Source organism: Pimephales promelas, chromosome 3 (genome assembly GCF_988280905.1).
Source record: "Pimephales promelas chromosome 3, fPimPro1.hap1.1, whole genome shotgun sequence".
Classification (NCBI taxonomy): Eukaryota; Metazoa; Chordata; class Actinopteri; order Cypriniformes; family Leuciscidae; genus Pimephales; species Pimephales promelas.
The window spans coordinates 42,362,969-42,390,523 of NC_142771.1; the positions used below are offsets into that span (position 1 = coordinate 42,362,969).

The 27,555-nt window shown below is 42.4% G+C and overlaps 1 protein-coding gene across 2 annotated transcripts in view; it reads right to left on the reverse strand.

The window, feature by feature from the left end:
- prkcab (protein kinase C, alpha, b) overlaps positions 1-27,555 on the reverse strand; it is a 215,227-nt gene that overhangs the window by 19,569 nt on the left and 168,103 nt on the right. For both annotated transcript variants that reach the window (XM_089128936.1, XM_089128937.1), the window contains 5 exons: positions 21,160-21,300; positions 19,837-20,010; positions 16,612-16,703; positions 14,680-14,742; positions 7,451-7,589 (listed from right to left, as the gene is read on the reverse strand). In XM_089128936.1, coding sequence (XP_088985062.1) covers positions 7,451-7,589; positions 14,680-14,742; positions 16,612-16,703; positions 19,837-20,010; positions 21,160-21,300 — 609 coding nt within the window. The remainder of the gene's footprint in view (positions 1-7,450; positions 7,590-14,679; positions 14,743-16,611; positions 16,704-19,836; positions 20,011-21,159; positions 21,301-27,555) is intronic.

A 27,555-nucleotide genomic window follows, 5' to 3' on the forward strand; every position in this document is an offset into this window, starting at 1 on the left:
TTGGTGTTACATTGTGTATGTGAATCAATAGTCTTGGACTTGGTGCTGAAACCCAAAGCACAGGACAATAGAGACACCAGAATACACACATTCATGATTCTGAAGCTGAAAACACAGGATTATTTTAGATGAATATGCTTACACTCTTTCACTGACTAGATTTATTTAACATAATGTAGGACACTTCACACTGGTAACATCTGGCATTATCAGGACCCACAAATATTGCATTATTATACATTATATTCTACATTATATATAACAGTTTAATGTAGTGCTGACACTAAAACTCTTAAACTTGAATTTCAAGTTTCAAAAACTAAAGCAAACACTGATCACCATAATGGTGACCCAAAATTCTGGTTTTCCCCTTGTTAACATCAGGTGTCTTCAATAATGCTCAATCATCACTAAATTATTTACTTAATTGTCTCACTAACTTTAACAGTGCTTTAGTGTTCATTTAAAGGGCATATTGCAGGTTAGAGGACCCAACGAGTCAATGCATAGAAAAACAATGTAGGAACTAGATTTTCTTTAAAATATACGTATAAACACGCTACAGAAGCTTCTGCAGTCGTTTTTGTGAGAGAATTTTACTTCCGCGTCTGAAAATGGGCGTGGCGGGCGTGACGCAATGAGCGGGAGAGCCGTCGATTCACACAACAGGAAAACAATGAATCGCATGACATTTCGGACGCTGAGGAAATACTCGTATGACGGATCAAGCCATAAAGTTATGAGCCTGCTATGCTAAAGAGATCAGGGACAGGCCAGGATAATGTCAGACAGAATGGTCAGAGAAAAATTGAGCTGTGATGTGAGGAGAACCAGTGGAGAACAGGACAGGTGCCTTTTAGGTGAGAGACGTACTTATAGTAGGCTATACACGTTCGCTAACGATATACACTGTGCTCACAATATTGTACAGATTATTATGATCCTATAACAGGCCAGCAGACATTAGTATGTTTAGGGTAGATTTATATACTATTAAATGTATAAAAACCTTACTTGAGTATATTTCTATACTAAAAGCATAGGCTATACTCAGGTAAATTTTTAATACGTATTTTTCACCTAGGTTATAACATAAACAGAACATTAAAGATTTGAGTATTTAAACAACCAATTTTGTTTTTCAATTATAAGTTCTATTTAGGGCATGACATGACTAAGTTATATACCACTATTTGATGCCATTGGTAGTATACGACGATCAATATTCTTGCTTCGGCATACCATGATGTTGAACTCCATCATATCACCGGGATGCTATAGTCATTTGATCTGAAGTGAACGCTACACACGACCGCGTTTTCCGAGCCAATGCAGAAGAGAAATCCCGTCTCTTCACCTGCTCAAACCGCACCAGGAACGAAAGATAGGCTATATAGCACCGTCACTTTTATTGTAATGGAAACTTGTGGACTCGATCTTAAAGTCCTGACAGGCTGGAGTTTTTGCAATCTCCACAAACACAATAATTTACCATGACGATGATAAATTAAAATCCAAAAACTAACGAAAGCACACTGACTGACGAGCGCTCTCACTGAACACCAGCCTGCTCTCCACTGAGCCGAGGCTGCGGCTCCCTGCTATGACGTCAAATGACGCGATGTTGAAAAAAAAAGCCGTTTTTACTAGCAGTCCAAGAAACGCTCACTTTATCTTCTAAATTAGTGTCCTTATGTTGTTTTAAAAAATTTTAAATCCTGCATTAACTTTTCATATGGTATTTTCATACAAGGTTATCTATAAATTTAAATTTTTTTTTACCTGCAATATGCTCTTTAACAGTCTGCTCAGAGTTTAATCGCTTAAAATGACTTAATTCCATGTTGAAGTTACATGAACAAATTATGTTTGTTTAACGCAACCCAGTTCCCTTTCGTAGTCACTTCGAGTTACGTCAGAAGTGACGGAGATTGGGGGTTTCGGATAGAAAGCCAATCCTCTTCGAGTATTTAAAAACGAGCCAATGGCATGCAATGCCTTGGGGCTGCGGAAATTTGCATAGCGTACTCCGTCCTACTCCGTGAGTATAAAAGGAGGAAGTGAACGCAACCACAGTATGTTTTCGCTTCGGAGTCAAGAGAACCTCTTCACTCCTGAAAGCTATTAAAAGACTCTTCGAGACGAGCGTCCTCTTCAGTGTTGGTGTGACGGCGGTACCCAGCGAGTTTCTACATTGCCTGCGATCTGTGCAGTGGTCTGCCAGACTTTGCGCTTCTCCCTGGTCGCCTCAGCGCTGAAAGAGTGAATTTTCCTCCTCTCTGTAAAAGAGCTACACGCGGCACGTCTTTTTAAAGACGGTTCGCCCGTGTTCTTCTGGATGCGGTCGATTTCTGTCGTCATCTGATGGTCACGATCGCTGCTCTGTATGCCTGGGCATTCAGCATGCGGCAGCAGCGTTCGTGGATGACTCATGTTCCTTCTGTGGGGACATGACCATCTCCACACTGAGGTTAAAAAAAAAAAAAAGATCTCACTAGAGTGAGAGCCCCGGTCCCCCTTACTCGATCTGCTTCCTTCACGAAAGGGGACCTGTCGACCGGGGACCCGGCGAATTTACGGTGACGGGGTGGGATAAGGCCCCGACGATTCCTCGGGCCACACCTCCCGCCTCAGTGCGTGAGCCAGCGAGCGTTAGTTCGATTCAGTCGGCTGCCTCTTCAGTGGTACTGGCTGCTTCGAGCAGCGCTCCAGATGTTGATGTGATGTCGATCGCAGCATCACTAGGCGGGCTACAGTCCTCGGCAGATGAGGATGCGGCTGCGCTGCCCCCTTCGGGAGAGCCAGCGCTGCCCGTGTCGGATCCCGAGCTGACGGCATGCTGTCTCGAGCCGCTGGGATTATTGGGTTAGAGTGGGATCCTCCATTCTCCCCCGATCTCTCACGGAGGGATAATTGGTTTTTGGACAAAGCTGCCGCCGCAAGGCCACGGCCAACTCCATTGCCTTTTTTCCCCGAGCTGCATGCGGAGTTATCGCGCTCTTGGGGGACTCCTCTGTCCACTCGAGAGCGCGATCTCTCCCCCGCCTTTCCCCCCCTCGATGGGGGGGCCGCCCGTGGGTGCACTGGGATGCCCCCGCTGGAGCGCTCTGTTGCGATACAGCTGTGTCCACAGAGCGCCTCCTCCCGTGGTCCTCCTAGGCACCCATCCAAAGCCTGTAGGTTCTCGTCTGCCATGGCGGCGTTCCTGTAGAGCGGCGGGACGGGCGGCCTCCACTTTGCATGCGATGAGCACTGTGCAAGCGCAGATGCTCAGAGATATGCTCGAGGGCGGGACTGATCCAACGGCATTCGAAGATTTGCGGTCCGCCACTGACCTTGCTCTCCAAAAGGGCGATGAAAGTGGCCGCTCGCGCCGTTGGTCAGGTGATGGCCACTAGTGTGGTCCAGGAGCGTCAACCTGGCAGACACTCGGAGCGCTGAGCAGATTCGTCTGCTCGACGCCCCTCTCTCCCAGGTTGGCCTTTTTGGCGGTGCAGTCGAGAACTCTTGCCCAGCAGTTCTCCACTGCCTAGGAGCAGACGGAGGCAATCAAACATATTCTGCCCCGACGACCAGCTGCTGCCTCCACCCAGTCGTCGGCACAGATGCCTCCCGCTGCTCGCCGCCGAGGACGCCCCCCCGCGGCTCCCCTCCCTCCCGCCCCGCCCCAGCAGCAGCCTTCATCCGGGCCACGGCGTGGAGGCCGCCGGCAGGCGTCACAGCCCCCTCAGGCCGCACACCCCGCTAAACGCCAGGTAAGCGATGATCCTGATACGGGCTGCTCAGTGGTGGAGTTGAGTTTTTCCCCAGGAGGCGGTAGCAGGCCCCCTCCTGCCCCCGGTGGAGGGCCGGGGGAAAATCTTTCGTTTTCAGCTCCCCGCTGCTCACCCACGGGTGGGCAGCGCCCTGAGTTGGTTAAGGAAAGACTTGAAATCATCACTGAGCCCACAGACTGGAATGAGTGCGCTCGACGTTCCAGTGCGTCAGCCCACACATTCCTCTCTGTCTCTGAGGGGCGGAAGGGTGCGAGTGTCGTCCCCGGGCTACGCCAATCCCTTCCCCCTCTATCGCCAGACCCCCGGCAGAACAGACCCCCGTGGAACGCTCCGCCTTCCCTGGTCTCTTCTGTCGGGGAGCGGGCTTCGACAGTGCACCCGGGCGGGGTAACTCCTGCACGCATGCCAGTCGACCCGCCTTGCTGCCCCTCCGGACTCACTGCTGACTTGTCTTCGACAGTTCGAGGGCTAGAGTGCGGTTCCACTGAAACTATTTCAGAGGCTCCTGGGGCATATGGCATCCGTGGCCGCGGTAACGACGCTTGGTTTGCTTCATATGAGACCGCTTCAGCTGTGGCTTCGCGATCGAGTCCCGAGGTGGGCATGGCATCGCGGCTCGCTCCGAGTTCCAGTGACTCCAGCGTGCCGCCGAACCTTCTTCCCGTGGTCGAACCTCAGCTTCTTACGGACCGGTGTCCCTATTCAGCGAGTTATCAGGCATCTCGTTGTCTCCACGGATGCGTCTACCACGGGTTGGGGTGCCATGTGCAATGGGCATGCAGCCGCCGGTTCCTGGACAGGAGCCCAGCGCCTCATGCACATCAATTGCCTCGAGCTACTGGCAGTACGGCTCGCCCTGCACCGCTTCCGAGCGTTGCTCAAGGGCCAGCATGTGCTTGTCCGCTCAGACAACACTACGGCAGTAGCGTACATCAACCACAGGGGTCTACGCTCGCGCCGGTTGTCGCAGCTCGCCCGCCACCTCTTGATATGGAGTCAGAAGCACCTGAGGTCCCTTCGTGCAGTATACATTCCTGGAGACCGGAACCTGGCAGCCGACGAGCTGTCACGGATCCGTTCCATCTCCGGCGAATGGCGACTCCATCCCCAGTCGGTCCAGCTGATCTGGGAACAGTTCGGGGAGGCACAGATAGACCTGTTCGCCTCTCGGGGCTCGTCCCACTGCGCCCAGTTTTATTCCCTGACCGGGGGTACACTCGGCTCAGATGCGCTGGCGCACAGCTGGCCACGGGGCCCACGCAAGTATGCGTTTCCCCCAGTGAGCCTCCTTGCACGGGTGTTGTGCAAGATCAAGGAGGACGAGGAGCAGGTCTTGCTGGTAGCCCCCTACTGGCCCACCAAGACGTGGTTCTCCAAACTCATGCTCCTCGCGACAGCACCTCCTTGGCCTATTCCTCTGAGACTACTCTCTCAGAGACGGGGCACTCTGTGGCACCCTCGTCCCGATCTTTGGAGGCTGCACGTGTGGCCTCCACCTCCGGTGGCGGCAACCATCACTTCCGCTAGAGCGTCGTCCACGGGACACCTTTATGCGTTGAAGTGGAACCTCTTCGTCAATTGGTGTTCTTCTCGCAGAGAAGACCCCCGGAGGTGTTCGATCTAGGTCGTGCTTTCCTTCCTGCAAGAAGGGTTGGAGCGCAGGCTGTCGCCCTTCACCCTTAAGGTTTACGTCGCGGCCATTGCCGCTTCTCATGAAGCAGTGGAAGGTAAGTCCTTAGGGAAGCACGATCTGGTCATCAGGTTCCTGAGGGGAGCGAGGAGGCTGCATCCGCCTCGTCCTCCCCTCGTACCCTCTTGGGACCTCTCGGTAGTTTTAAGTGCTCTGCAGAGGCATCCCTTTGAGCCTTTGCAATCGGTAGAGTTAAAGTTTCTGTCCATAAAGACAGCACTCCTGGTTGCATTGGCCTCCATCAAGAGGGTGGGGGACCTGCACGCATTCTCCGTTGACGAAGCGTGCCTGGAGTTCAGGCCGGCTTACTCTCACGTGATCCTGAGACCCCGGCCTGGATATGTGCCCAAGGTTCCCACCACTCCCTTCCGGGACCAGGTGGTGAACCTGCAAGCGCTGCCCCTGGAGGAGGCAGACCCAGCCTTGGCACTGCTCTGTCCAGTACGTGCTCTCCGCACCTATGTCGACAGAACGCAGTGTTCAGGACCTCAGACCAGCTCTTTGTCTGTTATGGGGGGAGCCAGAAGGGAAGGGCTCTCTCAAAGCAACGGCTGTCTCACTGGATAAGTGGACACCATTGCTTTGTCTTACCAGCAGCAAGGCCGTCCGTGCCCCCTTGGTGTGACGGCCCATTCCACTCGGAGTGTGGCCTCCTCTTGGGCTCTAGCGCACGGCGCCTCGCTAACAGACATCTGCAGAGCTGCAGGCTGGGCGACACCCAACACCTTCGCCAGATTCTATAATCTGCGAATTGAGCCAGTGTCCTCTCACGTACTCGTTCCGGCCGGTACTGGACCCGCTCAGGTGTCTTCGCTTGCTCGCCACTCCACTCCCCGGACTGGATAAGTGCGATATTTCCTCAGTTCTTCCATTGAAGTCTTGAGTCCTCCAGCACAGACGATGCGGGCTCCACTGCTGTGGCTCTGGCTAGGTGCCTCCATGCGTACGGTTCCCCATGGTAACCGTCTCATGTGTATTTTCCACTGTAAGCCTCTCTGAGCATGTGTCTTCCCTTGGCAAGCCATCTGCCAACCCTGGAGTTGAAATTTTAATAGCCACCTGCGGTTGGTGCTCCAGTGTTTCCATATGTGTTCCTATATGGCCATATGAGTATTTTTAAGTCCTCCCTTCGGTAGGCATCTGGTAGCATGTCCCTCCCGGGATATGTTTCCCAGTGTACCTTGGTAATCCTGTGTCAAAGTAGGATCCCTGAAAAAAAAAAAGAGAGGAGGGGTCCAGACTTTCGCAGGGCACTGGAAGACAGCTTGAAGATGGCGTGATGTCACAGACCCCCAATCTCCGTCATTTCTGACGTAACTCGAAGTGACTACGAAAGGGAAAGTCTCGGCTACGTGTGTAACCCTCGTTCCCTGAGTAGGGAACGGAGACGTTACGTCTCCCTGCCACTTCTGCTGTATCGCTGGGTAGACGCCGAGTTCAGTCTTGGCTCCTCAGCAAAGACATACTGCGGTTGCGTTCACTTCCTCCTTTTATACTCACGGAGTAGGGCGGAGTACGCTATGCAAATTTCCGCAGCCCCAAGGCATTGCATGCCATTGGCTCGTTTTTAAATACTCGAAGAGGATTGGCTTTCTATGCGAAACCCCCAATCTCCGTCACTTCTGACGTAACGTCTCCGTTCCCTACTCAGGGAACGAGGGTTACATACGTAACCGAGACGTTATGTGGAACCAGTTGACATAAAAAGTTAATTAAAGCCAATATGTAATTTATTTGAGTGTTGAAGTTACATGAACAAATTATGTTTGTTTAACGCAACCCAGTTATGTAAAACCAGTTGACATGAAAAAGTTAATTTATGGAACCCGGTTACATAAAAAAGTTAAGTAAAGCCAACATATCACATGATACATATTGTTGCATTTCTGTATTGCGATTTATCGTGACTACACCACTAAGGATGAGTAAAAGTTTTTGTTTATTTGTTTATTTAGAAGAACTACTTGTTAAATGGCTCTCTCACCTCCGGAGCGATGTAATCCGGCGTCCCGCAGAAGGTGCGCGTCGTCATGCCCTCATACATGTTTTCCTTACACATGCCGAAGTCTGCGATCTTAATGTGGCCCTCGGCGTCCAACATCACGTTATCCAACTTCAGATCTCTGAGGACAGAATAAACAAACCAGGGGTCTCATTTACAAAACTGACTGTTCGTAGGATCCGCACTAAAAGTGTAAGTGCGCCCGGAAGCCAAAAATATTCAGACTCAAGAATACACTCAGCGTAAGATGCGTCTCCATCCTGAAATACCCCTATATGGAGCTTGTTTTACTTTACATATCCTCATCTGCATATCATTTGCATATATTCATCCACATGATTAGGACAATATGAGATACGGATGTGCGTCACGTTACATTGCTAAAACACACCCTTGCCTTGTTTTTTAATAAATAAATCAAATAAATTGACTATGACTATGAGTTGCCACAAGAAAACTGCATCCAATACAGAAAACATTTCTATTGCAAATATTACAAATATTTCTATTTATTAGAACATAAAAAAAAAAATGTTGTTACTTCTCGGTAATGATTTCATGTAATTTAAGTGCTTAACTTCATTAATGAGAATGGCATATTTAACCTAAATGTGTATATCAGAGGTAAAACATACATTTTATTTTATTTATATCTAAACTGCTATTGTAAACATGCTCTGTATTTATGATTAAGACTCATAATGAATGTTTAAAGTGGTTTTCCTTCATCTGCCGTCAGTCCCTCGGCTCACCACCGGTGTCGCCAAACCGCTCCGTCTCCAAAATGTTCATGATGGCTCAGATTTTGCGTCCAGATGCGCACATTCTCCCGCCAAGCTTGTTTTTATGAATCCAAAGCGTCGGAAGATGCGTTTTGCCTCTTTCAGGGCCTGTTTTGTGCGACGCAACGGTTATAAATGAGGCCGGAGGTGTATGAAAGCCCCATCAGAGGGCAGATGTGTGGTGTTTAGCTGTGTGTGTGCGTGAGTGGGCAGTGAACGAGGTCAGGCCGACCTCAGCCTTCATCATCAGAGAGCATGATTAATGCGAGCTGAACGCTGAAGCCCTGCAGGGACGGGGAACGCCGAGCGAGACAGCTCTGCAGATAAACAGCCTTTCTTACACCCCCCCCATTCCTCACACAGTGACTCATTCTCTTGACAGGAGTGATACACACTGCAATTCTTGGGCGTTTCGGACCTCAAGTAATATGTGTTTTCAATGACACTTGAGCTTCTATTTGCACACAAATGAGCTCCCCACATGTCACGATGTCTATGAATGTCATCATATTGAGCTAGCATTCCTAGAGAATGTGAATGTGTTAGCTATCGCACATAACAGCGAGGGGCTGACAGTTTCTTAAAACGATTTAAGCTCTACTTATTTAAAACCCTCCAAATGTCTTGCCCTATAGACTTCCAACATAAGTGAAATACAGCTCATTAGAGCTTGATGATGGCATCAGCCTTTAGGTGTACACCGACAGACATTGACTAAAAGCAAAAAACTAAAACAACTGTGGCCCTCTTTACACCTGGTATTAAGATGTGTTTTGGTCGATCGGATCACAAGTCCTGTCCTACTGTCAAACCCCGCCCCATCTTGTTATCTCGTTATTGTTTAATTTTCCCCTCCTGCCTGCCTCGTTACCCTCTTATGTTTGTTCCCTATCGTATGTTTGTTCGTTATCTATGTATCCCTCGTGTTTCCTGTGCCTGCCTGAGATCGCTCTTGTTTCCCCCCACGGGGTAGTTTTGTTTCACTGTTTCTTAATAAAAATCCTTATTCTCCGCACCTGAATCCTTGCTTCACTTTGGACCCAATTGTGACACTGCTGGTCTTTCAAAGAAGGGAAGCCCATTTTCGCCCTACATTATAAAAATTGATTTCAATTTAATGTCAATGCAAAGACGCACTACGCACTAAAAAAATTCCTGCGGCGCGAATGAGGCGTGGAGCGCGGCACGGAAGACACGAATAAGCCTCATTCGCGCGTCAAGTTTGCACAAATTGAGCGTCTGGCGCATTAAGCGCGTTACGCGCGAATGATTTAGTTAGTGCCATTTGTGCATTCACGCGTTTGACGCGAATTCGCGTCTGCCGCCCGAGTTAAAAAATCTGAACTTTGGCGTGAATTCACGCCGCGTTAACCAATCAGGAGCCTAGCTGCTTGCTCACGTGGTGAAGTGTCTGGATGCTTCAATAAATTATTTTGTTAATATGACTAAATGCATGGTGGGATTATGCACAACAAAGCAAATATTTTATTACTTAACACATTATTTCTATATACGAGACATGTTCATTTTGTATTGAATGTTATTCATTCCATATCTAGATTATATGAAATAGTATTATGATAAAGACAATCAACATATGTGCATAAGTTCGTGTCTGGACGTGAGAGAGAAAAAAATCACAGGACAGGTTAATAACTTTTGGAGGCTGGCTCTATTTAGCATCAAAACAAAAATAAATGACAGATTAGATGGATGAGGGCGAGGGTGATCCTCGCTCCGATGCAGGACAACAGGTCATCAAACTGGGCGTGTGACCGGCGGAAGTACCGCTGACAGCGGCCGTCATCCAGCGCAGCTCCTGGAGCGACCAAATGGTGAAACTCGCCAAACGGTTCACCTCAGAAGGGTCCGGAGGACACAAATATACGGCGACGATGATCCCCACACCGCTGTTCTGCTCTCCAGAGTAAATACAGAGCGGTGACTCTCCTGATGAATGCTCGGTCGACATAAAAACCATGGCCGCCAACGGATTTTGATTCTGATGCGCGTCACGCGCGTTAATTTCGCTTCAAACTTTTGTTTTTACGTGCGCCAGTATCACTCTTGACACGCGAATTAACACAAAGTGGTCAAGCGTCAAACTAGACGCGTCAGGCGCAAATTTGACGTGCTATTCGCGTTCGGTGTGAACGTAGCATTACAGTACATTTCTTAAAGAAAATACTCTGTGACTCTGTCGTACCAACTAGGCGTCTTTTCCAGTGACTTGACCAGTGTCCTCTCACTGGCCAGAAGGGGGAAATGTGGGAATTAGGTTAAACTGAAACAAGGAACGTGGTGTATAATTGTGTGAAATATATGATTAAAAATTGGCTAGCAATTTCGTCAAGCAAATACTAAGATATAGGTTACAGCAATTTGTTGTTTGACCACACTTGCAAAATCCACGATGAGACTTTTTATAGTACAAAATTGCTGTCAATCAAAAGGAGATGGAGTCTTTCGACAGACCCTCCAATCATCACGCAGAAGCGTGGAGTCCAGGCCACTCCTCCATTCACCTCAGAGACGCTAAGCATAATTGCAGCCTCACACACTTACTCACACACATTCACCCCAGAGACTCGCAGCATCTATCCAATGACCATCTAGTTTCGAAGCACTAGAGAAAACTGTTCAAAGCTGCCCCATTGAAGTCAATGGACACTCGGCTTCAACAGGGAAATGCACTGTGACCAACGGGAATGTATGAGATGGAGATCGAGCAAGCCGCCCTGCTATATGTAGCTGATTCTGAACGAACTCGTCTTTGAGATGAACATGTTCTAACGCATTTCTAGTCAATAAAAGGTTAACACAAAAGTACATATCCATCCATCCATCCATCCATCCGGGGCCGGGTCGCGGGGGCAGCAGTCAAAGCAGAGATGCCCAGACTTCCCTCTCCCTAGACACTTCCTCCAGCTCTTCTGGGAGGATACCGAGGCGTTCCCAGGCCAGCCAGGAGACATAGTCTCTCCAGCGTGTCCTAGGTCTTCCCCGGGGCCTCCGCCCAGTGGGACGTGCCCGGAACACCTCCCCAGGAAGGCGCCCAGGAGGCATCCGGAACAGATGCCTGAGCCACCTCAGCTGACCCCTCTCGATGTGGAGGAGCAGCGGCTCTACTCTGAGCTCCTCCCGAGTGACCGAGCTTCTCACCCTATCTCTAAGGGATCGCCCAGCCACCCTGCGGAGAAAGCTCATTTCAGCCGCCTGTATCCGGGATCTTGTCCTTTCGGTCATGACCCAAAGCTCATGACCATAGGTGAGAGTAGGAACGTAGATTGACCGGTAAATCGAGAGCTTTGCCTTACGGCTCAGCTCCTTCTTCGCCACAACAGACCGGTACATTGCTGCAGAAGCTGCACCGATCCGTCTGTCAATCTCCCGTTCCATCCTTCCCTCACTCGTGAACAAAACTCCAAGATACTTAAACTCCTCCACTTGAGGAAGGATCTCTCCTCCAACCTGAAGTGGGCAAGCCACCCTTTTCCGGCTGAGGACCATGGCCTCGGATTTGGAGGTGCTGATTTTCTCTCTGCACCGGCCCCTTACGGCTCCTCCTGCAGGTGGTGAGCCCACGGGAAGACGGTCCCACGCCGCTTCTTCGGGGTGAGCCCGGCCAGACCCCGTGGGGAGAGGCCCGGCCACCAGGCGCTCACATACGAGCCCCATCCCCGGGCCTGGCTCCAGGGTGGGGCCCCGGCAGCGCCATACCGGGCGACGTCACGGTCCTTGTATATAATTCTGTCATAAGGGGTTTTTGAACCGCTCTTAGTCTGACCCGTCGCCTAGGACCTGTTTGCCTTGGGAGACCCTACCAGGGGCATATAGCCCCAGACAACATAGCTCCTAGGGTCATTCGGGTACTCAAACCCCTCCACCACGTTAAGGTGGCAGTTCAAGGAGGGGAAAGTACATATTTGGCCATTAATTTTTTTACATAATAGGGGAAGCCGAGCTGCCCTTGCAGTCTTAAAGAAAACCCCAATTAGACCAGATTGCTTAGTGTAAACGCTCATGTGCTTGAATGTGTTCAAACAGCCACACAAGACCGTCTCCTGACCTAATGCCTGAACATTATGGGAAGAGCTGTAGCCGAGCGAGATTTAAACTTTCTGGTGAAGACCCAAGTTTGGTTTGAAGATGAAAAACATATCAAGCACAATGTTCTCCCACCTTTCCTGATTTCAAAAACACACTCACTGTGAAATGAAAGCTGCTGTATATTTTTCAGTCATCTCCGGGTGCATTCATATGTACATTTTACTCAAAAAGTATTTAAAGCAGGGGCCTCACAGGAAGATTCTCTTAATGAAAAGAGGCCTAGCAACACCTCAGAGAGCTTAAAACAGCTTCCCATGGAGGCTCGTTGGAGCTGAATCAACCCCAACCATTAGACAAGAGGAGGCCCATGGTCCTAAAGGCAGTGGCCAGGACACTCAAAAGCCTGACAACTGTGTGGTGGAGCTCTGCGGGCGGAGACCTCAACACGACAACTCTCTAAAGCGAGATGAGGCCTAGAAACGTCCTACACTCAGAACAGCTCACCAAGGAGCCTTACAGAAGCCAGCTACTTGATGATGCCAACTCTAGGAAGCGGATGCCCACAAATATCTCCAGATAAAGACTACATGATATACTAAACAGTTGACCCTAGATTTGTAATGTCATAGCTCATCAAGATTTTTACATTAGAAAATATAAGTCAAGTCAAGACCCAAATGGTTAAGCTCCGCAGTACTTGAGCAAGCTCTTAATGCATAATAGTCCTTCACGTCTATTGCGATCTCAAGACTCCGGCCAGTTGATAATACCTAGAATATCACAATCGACTGCAGGCGGGAGATGCTTTTCCTATTTAGCACCAAAACTGTGGAACAATCTTCCTAACATTGTCTGGGAAGCAGACACACAGTTCAAAGCTAAACTAAAGACAAATCTCTTTGACCTAACATTCACGTAACACACTATAGACTGCTATAATTCAACAGCCAGAACCGGGAACACTTCCCTTAAATCCTGATGTACTCGTTACATCATAAGAAGAATGTCATCTACGCTAATATTAGTCTCTCTCTTTATTACGAGGTTTACCGCAGTCCGCCGGATCCAGGCCGTATCCAGATCTGATGTAGGACCTGCGCATGGACACCACGACAACGCAGTCCTCTCCAACAAGTCTCTCTCCTGTGAAGGCCTCCTTCCCTTTACCTTTGTACTGATGAAGCGTCGTCGGGATAATCCCGGTTCATGTGGGTACACCGAAGCGAAAAATAATCTGCATTATACATTTTTCCAAGGCTTGTACCTTGTAACCTATTTCATAGTTTGCTTTCTGGAGCCACCAGCGGGCCGGATCGCATTAAGGGTTTTCGGTTTTCTGTTAGAATGGTGTCGTGTTAGCGGCCCCTGTTAATAACCAATGATCTTTGCAAGGAAGTGAATCAATCAAGACTAGCTTTAGCTGGACAATAACTTTATTCTAGAGCCTTGAACTTGGGGAACTTGTTGGGGATCTCTTACGATGTTAGTCTCCTGCTCCTAGCGGGTCCTGGACCGTGAGGTACACACGCCTGTCCCGATTCCTTTGACAAAAGGGACAATCGAGAGTAAATCTTCCTCATGGAAAAGCACTTGCAATGCACGTATACACCCCCCTCAAGGACTAAGCGTGCATGCCCCCTCGCAGGAAACACGGAAACGATGAACAAACTTCCTAAGAATTATAGTGCTAGTGCTGGCCATAGTTTGCCTATTTAGGCACAAGCTCAAACAAGCGGTCTCCTGAAGACAAGAAAGAGGATTACGTATTCCACACGTGCCTGTTATACTCACGGTCGCACCAGTGGTAACGTCATAGGTTGCCGTCTGCCAATGTCAAGTTCATTGCTTAGACTCATGATTCAGACACGGGCGATGCCAGAGGCATTCCCCACAGTGCCGTGCGAGGTCCCTTTCGAAAGGGAACAGGACAGAAGTGCTTGTAAGTGGACAAAAGAGCCAGGTGTACACTCAGGTGTCTCCCTCATCTACCTGTGATCCGATTGACCGAAGCTCATCTCAATACCAGGCGTAAACAGGGCCTGTGATTTCATGGGGTCTTTAAATGTTCGGTAAATGCTTTGTCCCGAGTTTACTGCAATTATATGGTGAATATACTGAGGGTGTTTCTCTGCTTTTCTCTTTTCTCGAACAGCTGTAAATGGGATTTTAATAGCACCGTCTTGACACCTTCTCAGCTGTTATTGGCTCCTTTCTAAGCAAATCTAATTTGATCATGTTGTGAAGAGTCACATCTGCTGCAGTCAAGTGAATTTTCCACTGATGGTGACACACCAACTACATCTACTGTATAAGATCTACTGTGCTCGAATATTTGTGCTCGGAATATGTAAAACGTAAAGATACTGTAAATCCACTCACCTGTAAACAATTCCCTTCCTATGAAGAAAGAAGAGTCCCACAGCAATCTCGGCTGAATAGAAGCTGTCAACACACACCAGTGTAGATTAGTCAGCATCACACATCCAAAAATATGTAAAGGACTTTTTGTGTGTGTGTGTGTGTAATTCTCAGTCTGGTGTCACAGTCCTTACAAGAAGCAAAGGAAACAAATGTGTTCAAGCGTTGGTTATTCCGGCAGAGTTTGTCTCGCCTCTGTTGACCAGGCGAAAAGATTTTGTGAGCGCAGACACACATTACAACAACTTTTATGAACACAGGCATCAGATGTTTCCAGATTATAAGTAGTTTTAAGTGTTTAAAACTTTCTGCACTCAAAAAAAAAAAAAAAAAAAAGATATGTTTACTTTAATTCACTTTTCATGTACAGAGGTTCCACATAACTGGGTTACGTTTAACAAAAATAATTTGTTCATGTAACTTCAACAAATGGAATTAAGTCATTTTAAGCGACCAAATTAAATTTTGAGCTGAGTGTTAAATGAACACTGAAGCAGTGTTAAAGTTAATGAGATAATTAAGTGAATAATTGAGTGATGATTGAGTATTATTGAAGACACCTGATGATAACAAGCAGAATCTCTGAAGGGGAAAACCATAAATTTTAAGTCACCATTATGGTGATCAGTGTTTGGTTCAGTTGGACTCTTGACCCTTATTCATTAATTTTAGATTTTGTTTGGCTGCAGTACATGAGTTATAACAGCCAGATGAACAAATATAAAAGGTGGATGGTGTTGGTTGTGTTTTAAAATATTTCAAAAATTAAAATTCCGGTTTTCTCCTTCAGAGATTCTGCTTGCTAACCTCAGGTGTCTTCAATAATGCTCAATCATCACTCAATTATATATTCATTAAAATTCATCATTAATTATCTCATTAACTTTAACACTGCTTCAACATAACTCCAGAACCTGATAACATAAAAAAGTAAATTAAAGCCAACAAATCATTTATTTGAATGTGTGTTATATGGTTATATGAGCAAATTATATTTGTTTAACATAATGCAGGTATGTGCAACCTGTTGACATAAAAAAATTTAATTAAAGCCGACATATAATTTTTTAGAGTGTGTGCGTGGCATTAGAAATATGAACATGCTGACAGTGTTTTATACTGCATGTGTTTTCGCATTGTGACTTTTTTTAAGCACATTTCCATACAAATTCTTGTTTTACATTCACCTAAAGTGTAAAAATGTGACAAAAACAAATTGTTTAAATTATGTATTTAACATGGTAGTATTTGTTGCACTGCATTTAATTGATTCAGATTTAAAGAATCTAAAGCAAATCAATATTTAATGTAAATGACTTTATTGACACACGTCATGAAAATGAAGGAGGTTTTATGCATGTTTATGACAACTGTCATTAAGTGCCATTCGCTCAGTTATGACATTTTTAATGCAAATATGACATTGTTTGAGATGTCATTGTTATAAACCAACACATCATAACCTGTCAGTGTCTTTGTATGACGACTTGACATTACTAAGACAATACAACCTATCATAAATATGTTATAAACATGCCATAACAGATTAATTATTAAATTTAGGAAAGCACTTAGCTTTATAGTGATTATTTCAATGATGAAATTTCAATAATGAACCTTTAAAAATAGCATAACTGTTATGTTCACATTAAATGTAATTACAAATGCAAAATAACCCTACTAATAGACACCACTTGCTGAATTATACATGATATAGCATACTACTCTCTGAAATGTTTTTGATTTAGCTGTATATTATATTATAGTCACTACTTAGCATGCATTTAGCTAGTTTGTTGAACACACGCCAGCATGTTCAACACATCTAGAACGGTGTGTGTGGCTTGATTAATAAGCCCGTCATTAGTTTGTACTCGTGTGTGCATGTCTTACACGGCTTGTGGCTCCTTGAACTTGCCCACTTGCTGGATGTGATACATCAGATCTCCACCGTTAATGTACTCCATCACAAAGTACAGACGATCCTGACGAAAGACAAATCATATAAATAGTACAGCAGCAGTAAATGAACACTTTTCAATCCTGACCTCAGATCAGATGTTATTGAAGTATAACAGATACATTAGTGACCACACCAGGTGTCAGAGATCATGCTTCGACCTTCCCTTTTTATTTCTCAGAGTAGAAAGTTGATTACTTTAGCAAACAAACACGATAGATGGCATATTGACTAATACATTAACTCAAATGACACGACTGAATCTTTCTTGTTATGCTTCTCAGGGCTCATTACATTCATTTCATGTCTCGCTAGTTGTTTTAATGTGATGTATTCTACATTTTTGTTGCAAATTCTGCTTATTTGTCACCAACATAATAGTATCTTTCTAACAGAAGAGATGTGGAAGCATCAGTGGGAATGTGTAGAAAATGACGAAAATTGAGTGGCTTACCACGATCTTTACTTTACAATTAATTACACATTAACCCTCTGGGGACCAAGGTGTATTTGAGGTCCTTGAGATGTTCTGACATGCCCTGACATTTGTACTTTTTTTAGTTGCTTATAAACATATTAACGGCACAGGTGAAATTACACTCTATTTAGCACAAACAGGGCTACCATAATATGTGAGCATCATGTATGTACATGTTTGTATTTTTGAGAGAATATTGTTTAGAAGACACTCTATAGTTTATAATCATGTATTGATTTTATTTATATGACAATAATGATAGAGTATTTTAAGTCTATGTGAAAAAAAAACGATCAAAACGCGGGGACGCGTTAATAGTGAACTACCTAATTCATACTTATGTATGGTAACACTTTACAATAAGGTTCATTAGTTAACATATTAGTTAATGTATTAGATAGCATGAACTAACAATGAGCAATACGTTTATTACAGTATTTATTAATCTTTGTTAATGTTAGTTAATAAAAGCTGTTCATTGTTTGTTCATCACAGTGCATTAACTAATGCTAACAAACACAACCTTTGATTTTAATAACGTATTAGTAAATTCTGAAATTAATATTAACTAAGATTAATAAATGCTGTAATAAATTCTTAGTTCATGTTAACTAATTGTAAACTGTTACCTTACTCATTAACCAAGTTTATAGTAACGTTAAATATTGCGTTACCTATTTATTAATGTGTATTCATTGATGACTGTAATCTAAAGTGATTCCCACACAGGGTATTTGTGTAAGTAAGTGCATTGATTAGTGTGTGTGTGTGGTGGTTAGTAAAGGACACCACCACACACACACACTCACTCTGACAGTCGTGTGTGTATGAGCATTGTGACCGTCCCTCGGGGGTTTACAGTGTTCGGACTGAAATGCGAGTGGACATCATGGTTTGCTGTCTGCATTTAGCTCATGAATATTTAGTGAGGGCATGCTGGGATCTGTTGCATTATTCATCAGCAGGATCCCCATACTGAGAGAGACCCGCTGTGACTCCTGGAGGAGCTTCCCCCTTCACACACACACACACACACACACACACACACTAGTCGTATGTGCTGTGTTTACAGAGTCACAGAGACACAGACTATTCAACCAGGCCTTTCTGACACATTGACAGTTCACTGTTACACTCCAAAAAACACAGTTAAAGCAGAATAAAAGTCTTCCGAAGCCATGCAATAGCTTTGAGTGAAATTACTGAAAATAGCCCTGGGATCAAACATCTTGTCATAATTAATAATGTTTGGTAACATGATATGAAAAATGGACTAAATGAAAAGAGCGTGTCATTTATTTAAAATGCATGTTTATATTGGACTAAGTGGAAAACATGGTCTCCGGTTTTCATTTAGAAAATAAAAAATAAAAAATAAAAGAAATAATTTTGTTTAAAGAGTTTTTTTCTTTGTTATTGTGCAGAATACTTTACTGACTGCAGAAATAAATACATATGGTGGGGTTTATTAATCTTTCTGGTGTTTTTTGTATATTTTTAAGCATAACAATATTAAACAAATGATTAAGGTTTTTTTTTAAGGCTATCTTTATCTATAGTAAGCAAACTAAATTAAACATTGATATTGACACATTTCTTATCTTTAGTAAAAAAAAATCACTGTCATATGAAAGCTAATTTAGCTTTTGTTCATGTTGAACTTAAATTATATCGACCTACATTAAGTAACATATGATTAAAAAATATTAATTATTTGTATGGGATTGTCAGGGGTTGCTTGTAATCCTAATTATGAGAGAATGAACAAACCCAAAAAAATAAACACAGAGAGCAAAAATAATCCAGAAACTTAAAGGAGTTCACTTTAAAAAAAAAACATTTGCTGATAATTTACTCACCCCCATGTCATCCAAGATGTCCATGTCTTTCTTTCTTCAGTCGAAAAATAAATTAAGGTTTTTGATGAAAACATTCCAGGATTTTCTCCACATAATGGACTTCAATGGGAACCAAACGGTTCAAGATCCAAAAGACAGTTTCAGTGCAAACTGTGCAAAGGGCTTTAAACGATTCCAGATGATGAATAAGGGTCTTATCAAGCGAAACTATCGCTCATTTAAAAAAAAAAAAAAAAAGTTTAAGTTTTATGAGCTCAAATGCTTGCCTTGCTCTGTTCTGTGTGACTCTCCTGTTCGAACTGGTTCATCAAAATGAACGAATCTTTTTCTGAGTCAATTCGTTCATTTTGTTGGTAGAATTAACCAAATGACACGAAAAAAGATTCGTTCATTTTGATAAACAAGTTAGTACAGGAGAGTCATGAACATGCATCAAAGTGTCTTTTGGACCTTGAACCGTTTGGTTCCCATTGAAGTCCATTATAAGGACAAAATCCTGGAATGTTTTCATCAAAACACTTAATTTCTTTTCGACTGAAGAAAGAAAGACATGGACATCTTGGATGACATGAGTGAGTAAATTATCAGCAAAAGTTTTTTTTAAAGTGAACTAATCCTTTAACACAAAAACTAAGATTAAAACTAAACAAGAACTTATATATGACAGCTACGTATATTCACTTTATATGAATGAATTTGTCTTTGGGGAAACATATTTGTGATTAATATTAAATCAGGTTTGTAGGAAACTCATACATTTTGAAGTCTTGCTATAAAGAGCCGATCACTGAACACAAAGCTGCCGTAAAGCGTTGTCTCACCACAGTCTGGAAGCAGGAGTGCAGCTGTGTGAGGAAAGGTGGCTTGTCTCTCTGGGCCAACACTCTCTTCTCCACCATCGTACACTCCACGTCATCGTCCTGGATCACCACGTCCTTCTTCAGGATCTTGATGGCGTACAGCTCCTCAGTGGACTTCATCTCCGCCAACATCACCTGTGTTCAAAACACACACACACACACACACACACATGTTGAATGGAAACTCTGCTCGTGATTGGTTAGTTAGTCATTTGGCATAAGTGACCCGAAGCCCGAAAATTATACTTCTTTTTTTTTTTTGTTATTTATCTTTAAATTACTAGATTTGATCAATAAATAAATAGTAATTTAGCAGTTTAAGCACATTTATCACATTATTTCAACTTAAATTCAAAATAACTCATAATAATTTCATGGACAAACCTTTTAATTTAGCTCAAAATATCTATCTTACATTGGGTGTCTTTTGCCAAGCTATTGTGTAATTAAAAAAACATAATATAACATCATATTTCATGAGTCTAGCCATTGGATAGCCTCATAGCTCTATATGCAAATGAGCTGTTCCTCATGGTCCAAAAGTCAGTTTTGCTTCAGGATGCATTATAACATTATAAAATCATTTTTTTGGTAAAGTCTTAGCATTTTTAGTTTGAATTTTGAGCATTTTTAGGGTTTTCTAAAAATATTTTCCATGAAGGTTAAGATGTGGTCATATTTACTGTTGCATGGCCAAATTTTGCAAGTGAAATTAAGTCATTCCATTTTGAATCCGCATGTTCGGGAGTTTCGCATGAGGGCTGTGTAAGCTGTGCTTTATATATTGACTATTGACAAGAGACAATGGTCCATTGTGGACCTTTTATGCCCACAAAATCTGTGACCACCACACCTTTATCAATAGACATGGGGATCTCCAATCTTATTGGCTGAATTTATGTTATATTCAGGGAGTTGTGGGTTTAAAGGATTTATTCTCTCCACTGAGAAACAAAGTCTTTCTGAGGAAGACCTATGTCTGCATTTTGCAAAGTTGATCTTTGACAGACAATCTGTTGAGGTACTTAATAAAAAGTTGATATATCAATGATGTTGTATATTTGATTGTTAGTAACACTTTCTGACAGATCACAAAAACTAAGAGGCATAACATAGTGGTACATTCAACACTTGCCAGATGTGGGCCGGATCTGGGCCGATAATATGTTACAGTCTGGTAATGCAAAAAAGTGTGATTTCTAACTAAGCATTCTTGTAAAAACTGTGTTTTAGGGTTATTAATGAGTACCTGTACGTGCCAGAAATACTTGGGATGCGACTGACCTTCCCAAAACTGCCTTTGCCGAGAAGAGCCAGGAAATGGAAGTCGTTGAGCCGAACTCTGTCCATGTTCCCGGATGGTAAACTGAAGCGTCGGTGGTCCGAGGGAGTGATGACTTTCTTCCCAGGACCGAGCCTGGCTTTCTACAAGAGTGATGGAGAGTGATCAGTAACCCAACACACACAGGTGCTTTCACACGAGACGCAAACGCACGTCTGCCACTGAAACTTCTGTTGTGAGAAGTCAGTTTCTCCTCAGTATGCTTTCAGATACACATGTAGACAATATAAAATAAAGAATTTTGAGCATTTTTAGGTTTTTTCTGTGTACTGAAGCATTCCTCGCAACCCATTCATTATTAAGGGGGTCAAAATTGACCCACGAGGGAAGGATTTGTTACTTTTTTAGATGTCAACCACAAAACTCCTCAAATCCATTCAGGTTTTTTTGTATTCATGGTTCAAGTGCGACAAAAGTCCTGGGGTTTTGCGTGCTCAACTAACATGGCACGTCTGAGAAATGTGCTGTAACACGGTCAGGTCTGTGTGAAAATGAGAGGACATAATAAAGGGATAAAGTGTGCTGGGCTTTGAGAGACATCTACAGCTGCTGGGGAGAGACAGAAACATGTGGATTTAATGTGTACCAGATGCGGGCCGACACTATGTTATGACTCACCTGAGCTGTATAGCCGACCTGACAAATCACAACTGCTGGAAAAATATCCAGGCTTTTAACAAACTGTTCTGTGTGCTGTAAAGTGAATCACAGTATGCTTGACTCTAATGTATTGGTTGAGGTCAAGGCTTTTTCCCAAAAATCCACCAGTAACACTGGAGTTAAAAACATTATTACAAGTTTACCATTGTGAATCCAGCTACAGGAAGCAGATAACATTGAACAAAAACCGTTTATGTGGCATGCACCGTATATTGACCAACATTGTAGACACCTGATGTTAACAAGTAGAATCACTGAAGGTGAAAAATCACAATTTTATGTCACCATTATGGAGATCAGTGTTTGATTCAGTTGGGCAGTTAACCCTTACATTTTTTACTTTAGATTTTGTTTGGCTGTTGTAACAGCGTTATTACTGCCAGATGAACAAAGAGAAGTGATGGTGTTGGTTATGTTTTAACAAAATCACCAGTTAACCTGAATCACTGAACTAATAGAGCTTAATCTCTGACTTTAATGTATACTGTTGATTACAGCCTCACAGTGATTCTACAGCATAAGATCCATAATTCTTTATACAATTCAAATTATTTCTTAAAAGTTGTTCTGATGAAAAATCTTTCTTTTAGGGACTCACAGACATCAATAATCAGTGTATGAATCTCAACAATGGTGACAAATAGAATATTCAATTTAAAAAGGAAATTACTAAGACAATTCAGATAATAATTTATTCATACTGCAATGCATGATGGGAACTAATGAATGACTTTTGATTGGTGGCACCCAGAATGCGCTGCAACGTGCTTTTTTATTGTCACCATTATTGAGATTCACAGGCTGATTATTGATGTCAGTGTGTCTAAATAAAATAAATTTTCAAACTCTTTTTGAGAACTTTTTGAGAATTCTTTTTCAGAACTAATTTTACAAAGTATTTTGGATTATACTGAAAGGGCTGAAAAACTGCTTGCTATAGAATTATGGTGTTGCTGTAATCAACAAGGTAAACCTAATGCTCTAAATGAGTTTTGTGATTCTGGTCAAACGATGATTATGTCAAAACATAACCAACACTATTTTGTTGCTCTCAATCCTGACACCTCAAATCGCCAGCTCAATGAAACCTGCTGATACTGATCTCTCCAAACCACTGTCCGTGTGAACACCCCTTTAGGTTTCAAACTGATTTTACCTGGCAAACAAGCCATCGTCCGGACTGTCAGATGTTTGAGCAGATCTGTTAAGGCATGGAGACCGTGATGCATGTATGTAGGGGATCTGAGTGAGACTCTCCATGGCTCAACAGTCGACAGTGTTAATGAGGGGTCATCACCCTCCTTCAAAACCTGCAATTACACCTCCGCCGTCTTTCACACTCCCACTACTATAACAATATCCACAATCCCGTTAGATGGACAGCATCTAGGGCACCAATGCACTCTTTATTTAGTCTATCTGCTATTTATAGCTAACCACTGTGGTCAGTTGTGGATAGACTCCACTGCTATTCCCAATGAAAAACATTTTCACATGCGTTTTTTCGCATTCGTCATTCGGTGGCTCTGAATTGTCAAAACACCTCTCAAATTGCTTGCTACTGATGCGAAAAACGCAGAAAAACTAATTTTGGACCTTAAGTCTACAAAACAGGTGCTTTTGTGTTCCTCATTACGTCTAAACAATGATTTTACAATAAACAGTTGACAGTTTTTTCTGCTATTATAGATATGTTTCTATTAGAGCCCAACCGATAAAGGATTTCGAAGGCCGATACAGATACAAATATTTTTGGGTTTTAAAATCCGATATTTTGATATATCGGCCGATATTTTTTTTTAAATTAAATATTGTTGGATTTCACACACGTGTAAAAGAAAAACTAACTTTTCTGCACAAGATACGTTTGATACTTTTTCTCTATGTTTAAATGTTCACTCCTTGCAAGTATAACTTACATTTTACAATGCAGAGACTGTAACTAGAGATATGCTAGTTATAAATACTGTAATAATTACTTTGTTTAGGCAGAAAAAGTTCATTGTGGTTTCCAAGCTCATTAATGTTAACGTTAGCGGTCTTCCTCTGATGATAGTGGCATTAGCTAGCTTTGTGGTTAGCTAGTCTATGATGAGCCATAATTAAAATATTCATTTATCGGCCATTTTTAACTGCCGATACCGATATTATGGAAAATGCCTAATATCTGCCTCGGTCTGGCTCTGGTTTCTATCTTTTCTCCTCAACAAAGTTTGAGGAATGTTATTATTAAATGTTTTTTTCTTTTATATTATTTTTAATATTTTTCATCATTTTTATTAATATTCACTACCTTTAGCTTGAACAGGCACAATGCCATTTATTAACACTTCTATTATATGTGACATTTAAAATTCTAATAAAATGCACTTTAAATATCACCATTTCATAATGGAAATGTAACAGAGGAACATTATCACCCATGTGTCCTGACAGAGAAATGCCAAAGAATAATGAAAGTTTTCAGATGCCGGTTTAATTTGAAGCTGCGGATATAGTAAATCCCCTCACATTGTTAATGAATTCTTCTAGAAATGACGAACATGTCATATGCAGGTGTGCAGCATGGCTAATGTCCGCCACAATCATGAGACGTTACACACGAATGTGACAAATTTGCAGCTGCATTCATAATTTAATCAGTGCAGTGATGTGTTTATATATATATATATATATATATATAAACAGTATATATCATCACACACCGTGCCCTGTGTCTCCATGTTGTTATTACAACAGTATGTGTAATAGTATTATACAGTTTTCAATAGTATGTGGGACATATGCCATTACAGTGCTTTATAAGTGCTAATAAAAAGCCAGTCTGCTGGTAATATGCAACAACTTCATAGTAAGAACTGGTCCCCAAACTAAAGTGTTATTTCTATGTATTAAAGCATAGTGTGAGATACGATGCACTTCTTTTACATATTGTTCTGAGTAACAACATGATAACAACATTTATATTCGCAGAAACCATGGTCGGATAATAAGACTCCAAATAAACCCAGTGTATAAATATCCCGTGTTTACAGAGGAAAAGCCATTTATCCACACACTCTTCTCACACACCGTGCCCTGTGTCTCCATGTTGTTATTACAACAGTATGTGTGATAGTATTATACAGTTTTCAATAGTATGTGGGACATATGCCATTACAGATTTAATTACAGTTGTCATAACAATGTAATAACACGTATGTACACAATACATACATAGGCAGTGCAATTTAAGCTACATACACAATAGTTAAAGACACCTAATATAAAGTGGGACCATATTTTGTAATAAATAAGACTGTACAAATATAATCGACTTTCAGTATTTCTTGACTGTATATCTTATCCAGTGTAACAATAATGCGTTATTATGAATCTATTCTTACATGCATACATTTAAGGATTGAACATTGACATTTCATTAGCATGTATCTCTTTGTAAACGAGTAAAAGAGTTATGATGCGCTGCCCTCTATTGGAGATCACAAGTAAGTGAGCTCATGCAACTCAAACACTGAAACAAGAACAGACTGTTTATTGCGTGATCTAGTGTGTCATTCGTTCAGGATGCACATGAAACATGCTCAGGGTCAGCGTGTGAGAAAGCCTTCTATGGACTATAGATGGCCGATGCAGACCACAAACAGCCAAAAGATCAGCGCCTGTCCTTTAGCCCCTGTGCTCTGCCTATTTACTAACAACTGCAGCGCTTATGGCTTCACAAATGGATTAAATAATGTGTGTGTGTGTGTGTGTGTGTGTGTGAAGGGGGCCGTTAATATTTGATAGATCCAACTATTATTTGATACATTTAGGTTTTTAGTTGTGCAATATAATGGAATATAAATTGTAAAATATAATATTAATTTTGCATTGCATTATCATCCAATTGGAATATCCCATTCATCACTGTTGCCACATAATGGGTATATAATACACTCTCAGAAAAAAAGGTACAAAAGCTGTCACTGGGGCTGTACCTTTTCAAAAGGTACACTTTTGTACATACTAGCACCTGAAATGTACATATTAGCACCTGAAATGTACATATTAGCACCTGCAATGGACATATTAGCTCATGAAATGGACATATTAACTCATGAAATGGACATATTAGCACCTAAAATGTACATATTACCACCTAAAATTGACATATTAGCTCCTGAAATGGACATATGAGCACCTAAAATGTATTGGCACCTAAAATGTACATATTACCACCTAAAATGTCCATATTAGCTCCTGAAATGAACATATGAGCACATAAAATGTACATATTAACACCTAAAATGTACTTATTAACACCTAAAATGTACTTATTAGCACCTTAAATGCACATATTAACACCTAAATTTACATATTAACACCTAAAATGTATTTATTAACACCTAAAATGTACATATTAGCTCCTGAAATGTGCATATTAACACTTAAAATGTACATATCAGCACCTTAAATGTTTGTATTAGCACCTGAAATGTACATATTAGCAACTAAAATTAACAAAAGTTTACTTTTTGAAAAGGTACAGCCCCACGACAGCTTTTGTACCTTTTTTTCTGAGAGTGTAGGGGTGTAACAGTACATGTATTCATCCCGAAAACCTCAAGCTATTCATGTCACGGTTTGGTGACCTCAGTCAGATGACAAATACGGTCACAGACAATCCACTCTACAATCCAGAAAGGGTAATGCAATGCTGTTTGCTAACCGCCATTACAGGAACCATAACCCTTTATGGAAAGGAAACTGAGGTGGCATCTTGATTTTTAGTCAGAGTGTACACAAATAAAAACATACTTACTCATGTCTTACTCTTTTCCGTATGAACATAAATGAGAGTATTTTAAGTTGTTTCATACATATTTTATTGTAGGGCAAATATTTGGGCACAATCAATACAACTACAAAACTGAAAAGCATCTCTTCCCATTTCCAGGACACGCATATTTCATCACTAGACTGTAGTAGTGCGACTTCCACGACACAATTCGGCACAATGCCAAGGGACGGTAAAAATTAGCATGAATTTAACGGTTAAAAACTATAAAAACGTATACAGTGAAAAAAATTGGTAAACAAAGTTTGCGTACTTACGGTGACTAACTGGGAAAGCTCTAACTGAACATGTAATGTAATTTTTGGAGTCATTGTATAATTTACAGTGAAAAAAAGGTAAATCGACACACAATTCCCAGCGTGACACTTCACGTATGATGTATTATTGTTGAAATAACAGTTTTTTTCTAATCAGTTAATAACATTAGGGTTTCATGTTACTTGTAATGTTGTTAAATTAGTGTTTGTGAATGACACTCTGTATATCTTATCTTATATATCTTCAATATATTAGTATTAACTTTCTCAGCGTGTGGAAAAGCTGCTTTTGATGAGCTTTGATTGATCACCACTGTGATTGGTGGTTATCGGTCTATTACAATGGTACAAAACAGATATCAGTATTTCAAAAGATCTGTAAATTAACATTACATCAATGAACTGTAAATTTAATTTAAGTCTGTAAAACCTAAAACGTTACTACCATATTTTTCAAAGTAAATTTCTGGCAACCACAGCTAAAAAAAACCCACAACCCGTTTTTTTCCCGTAGATTTAACAGATTTTTTTTCCAGCATATGCAAGAATGCATTCTCTTTTCTGTTTAGTGTTTAATACAC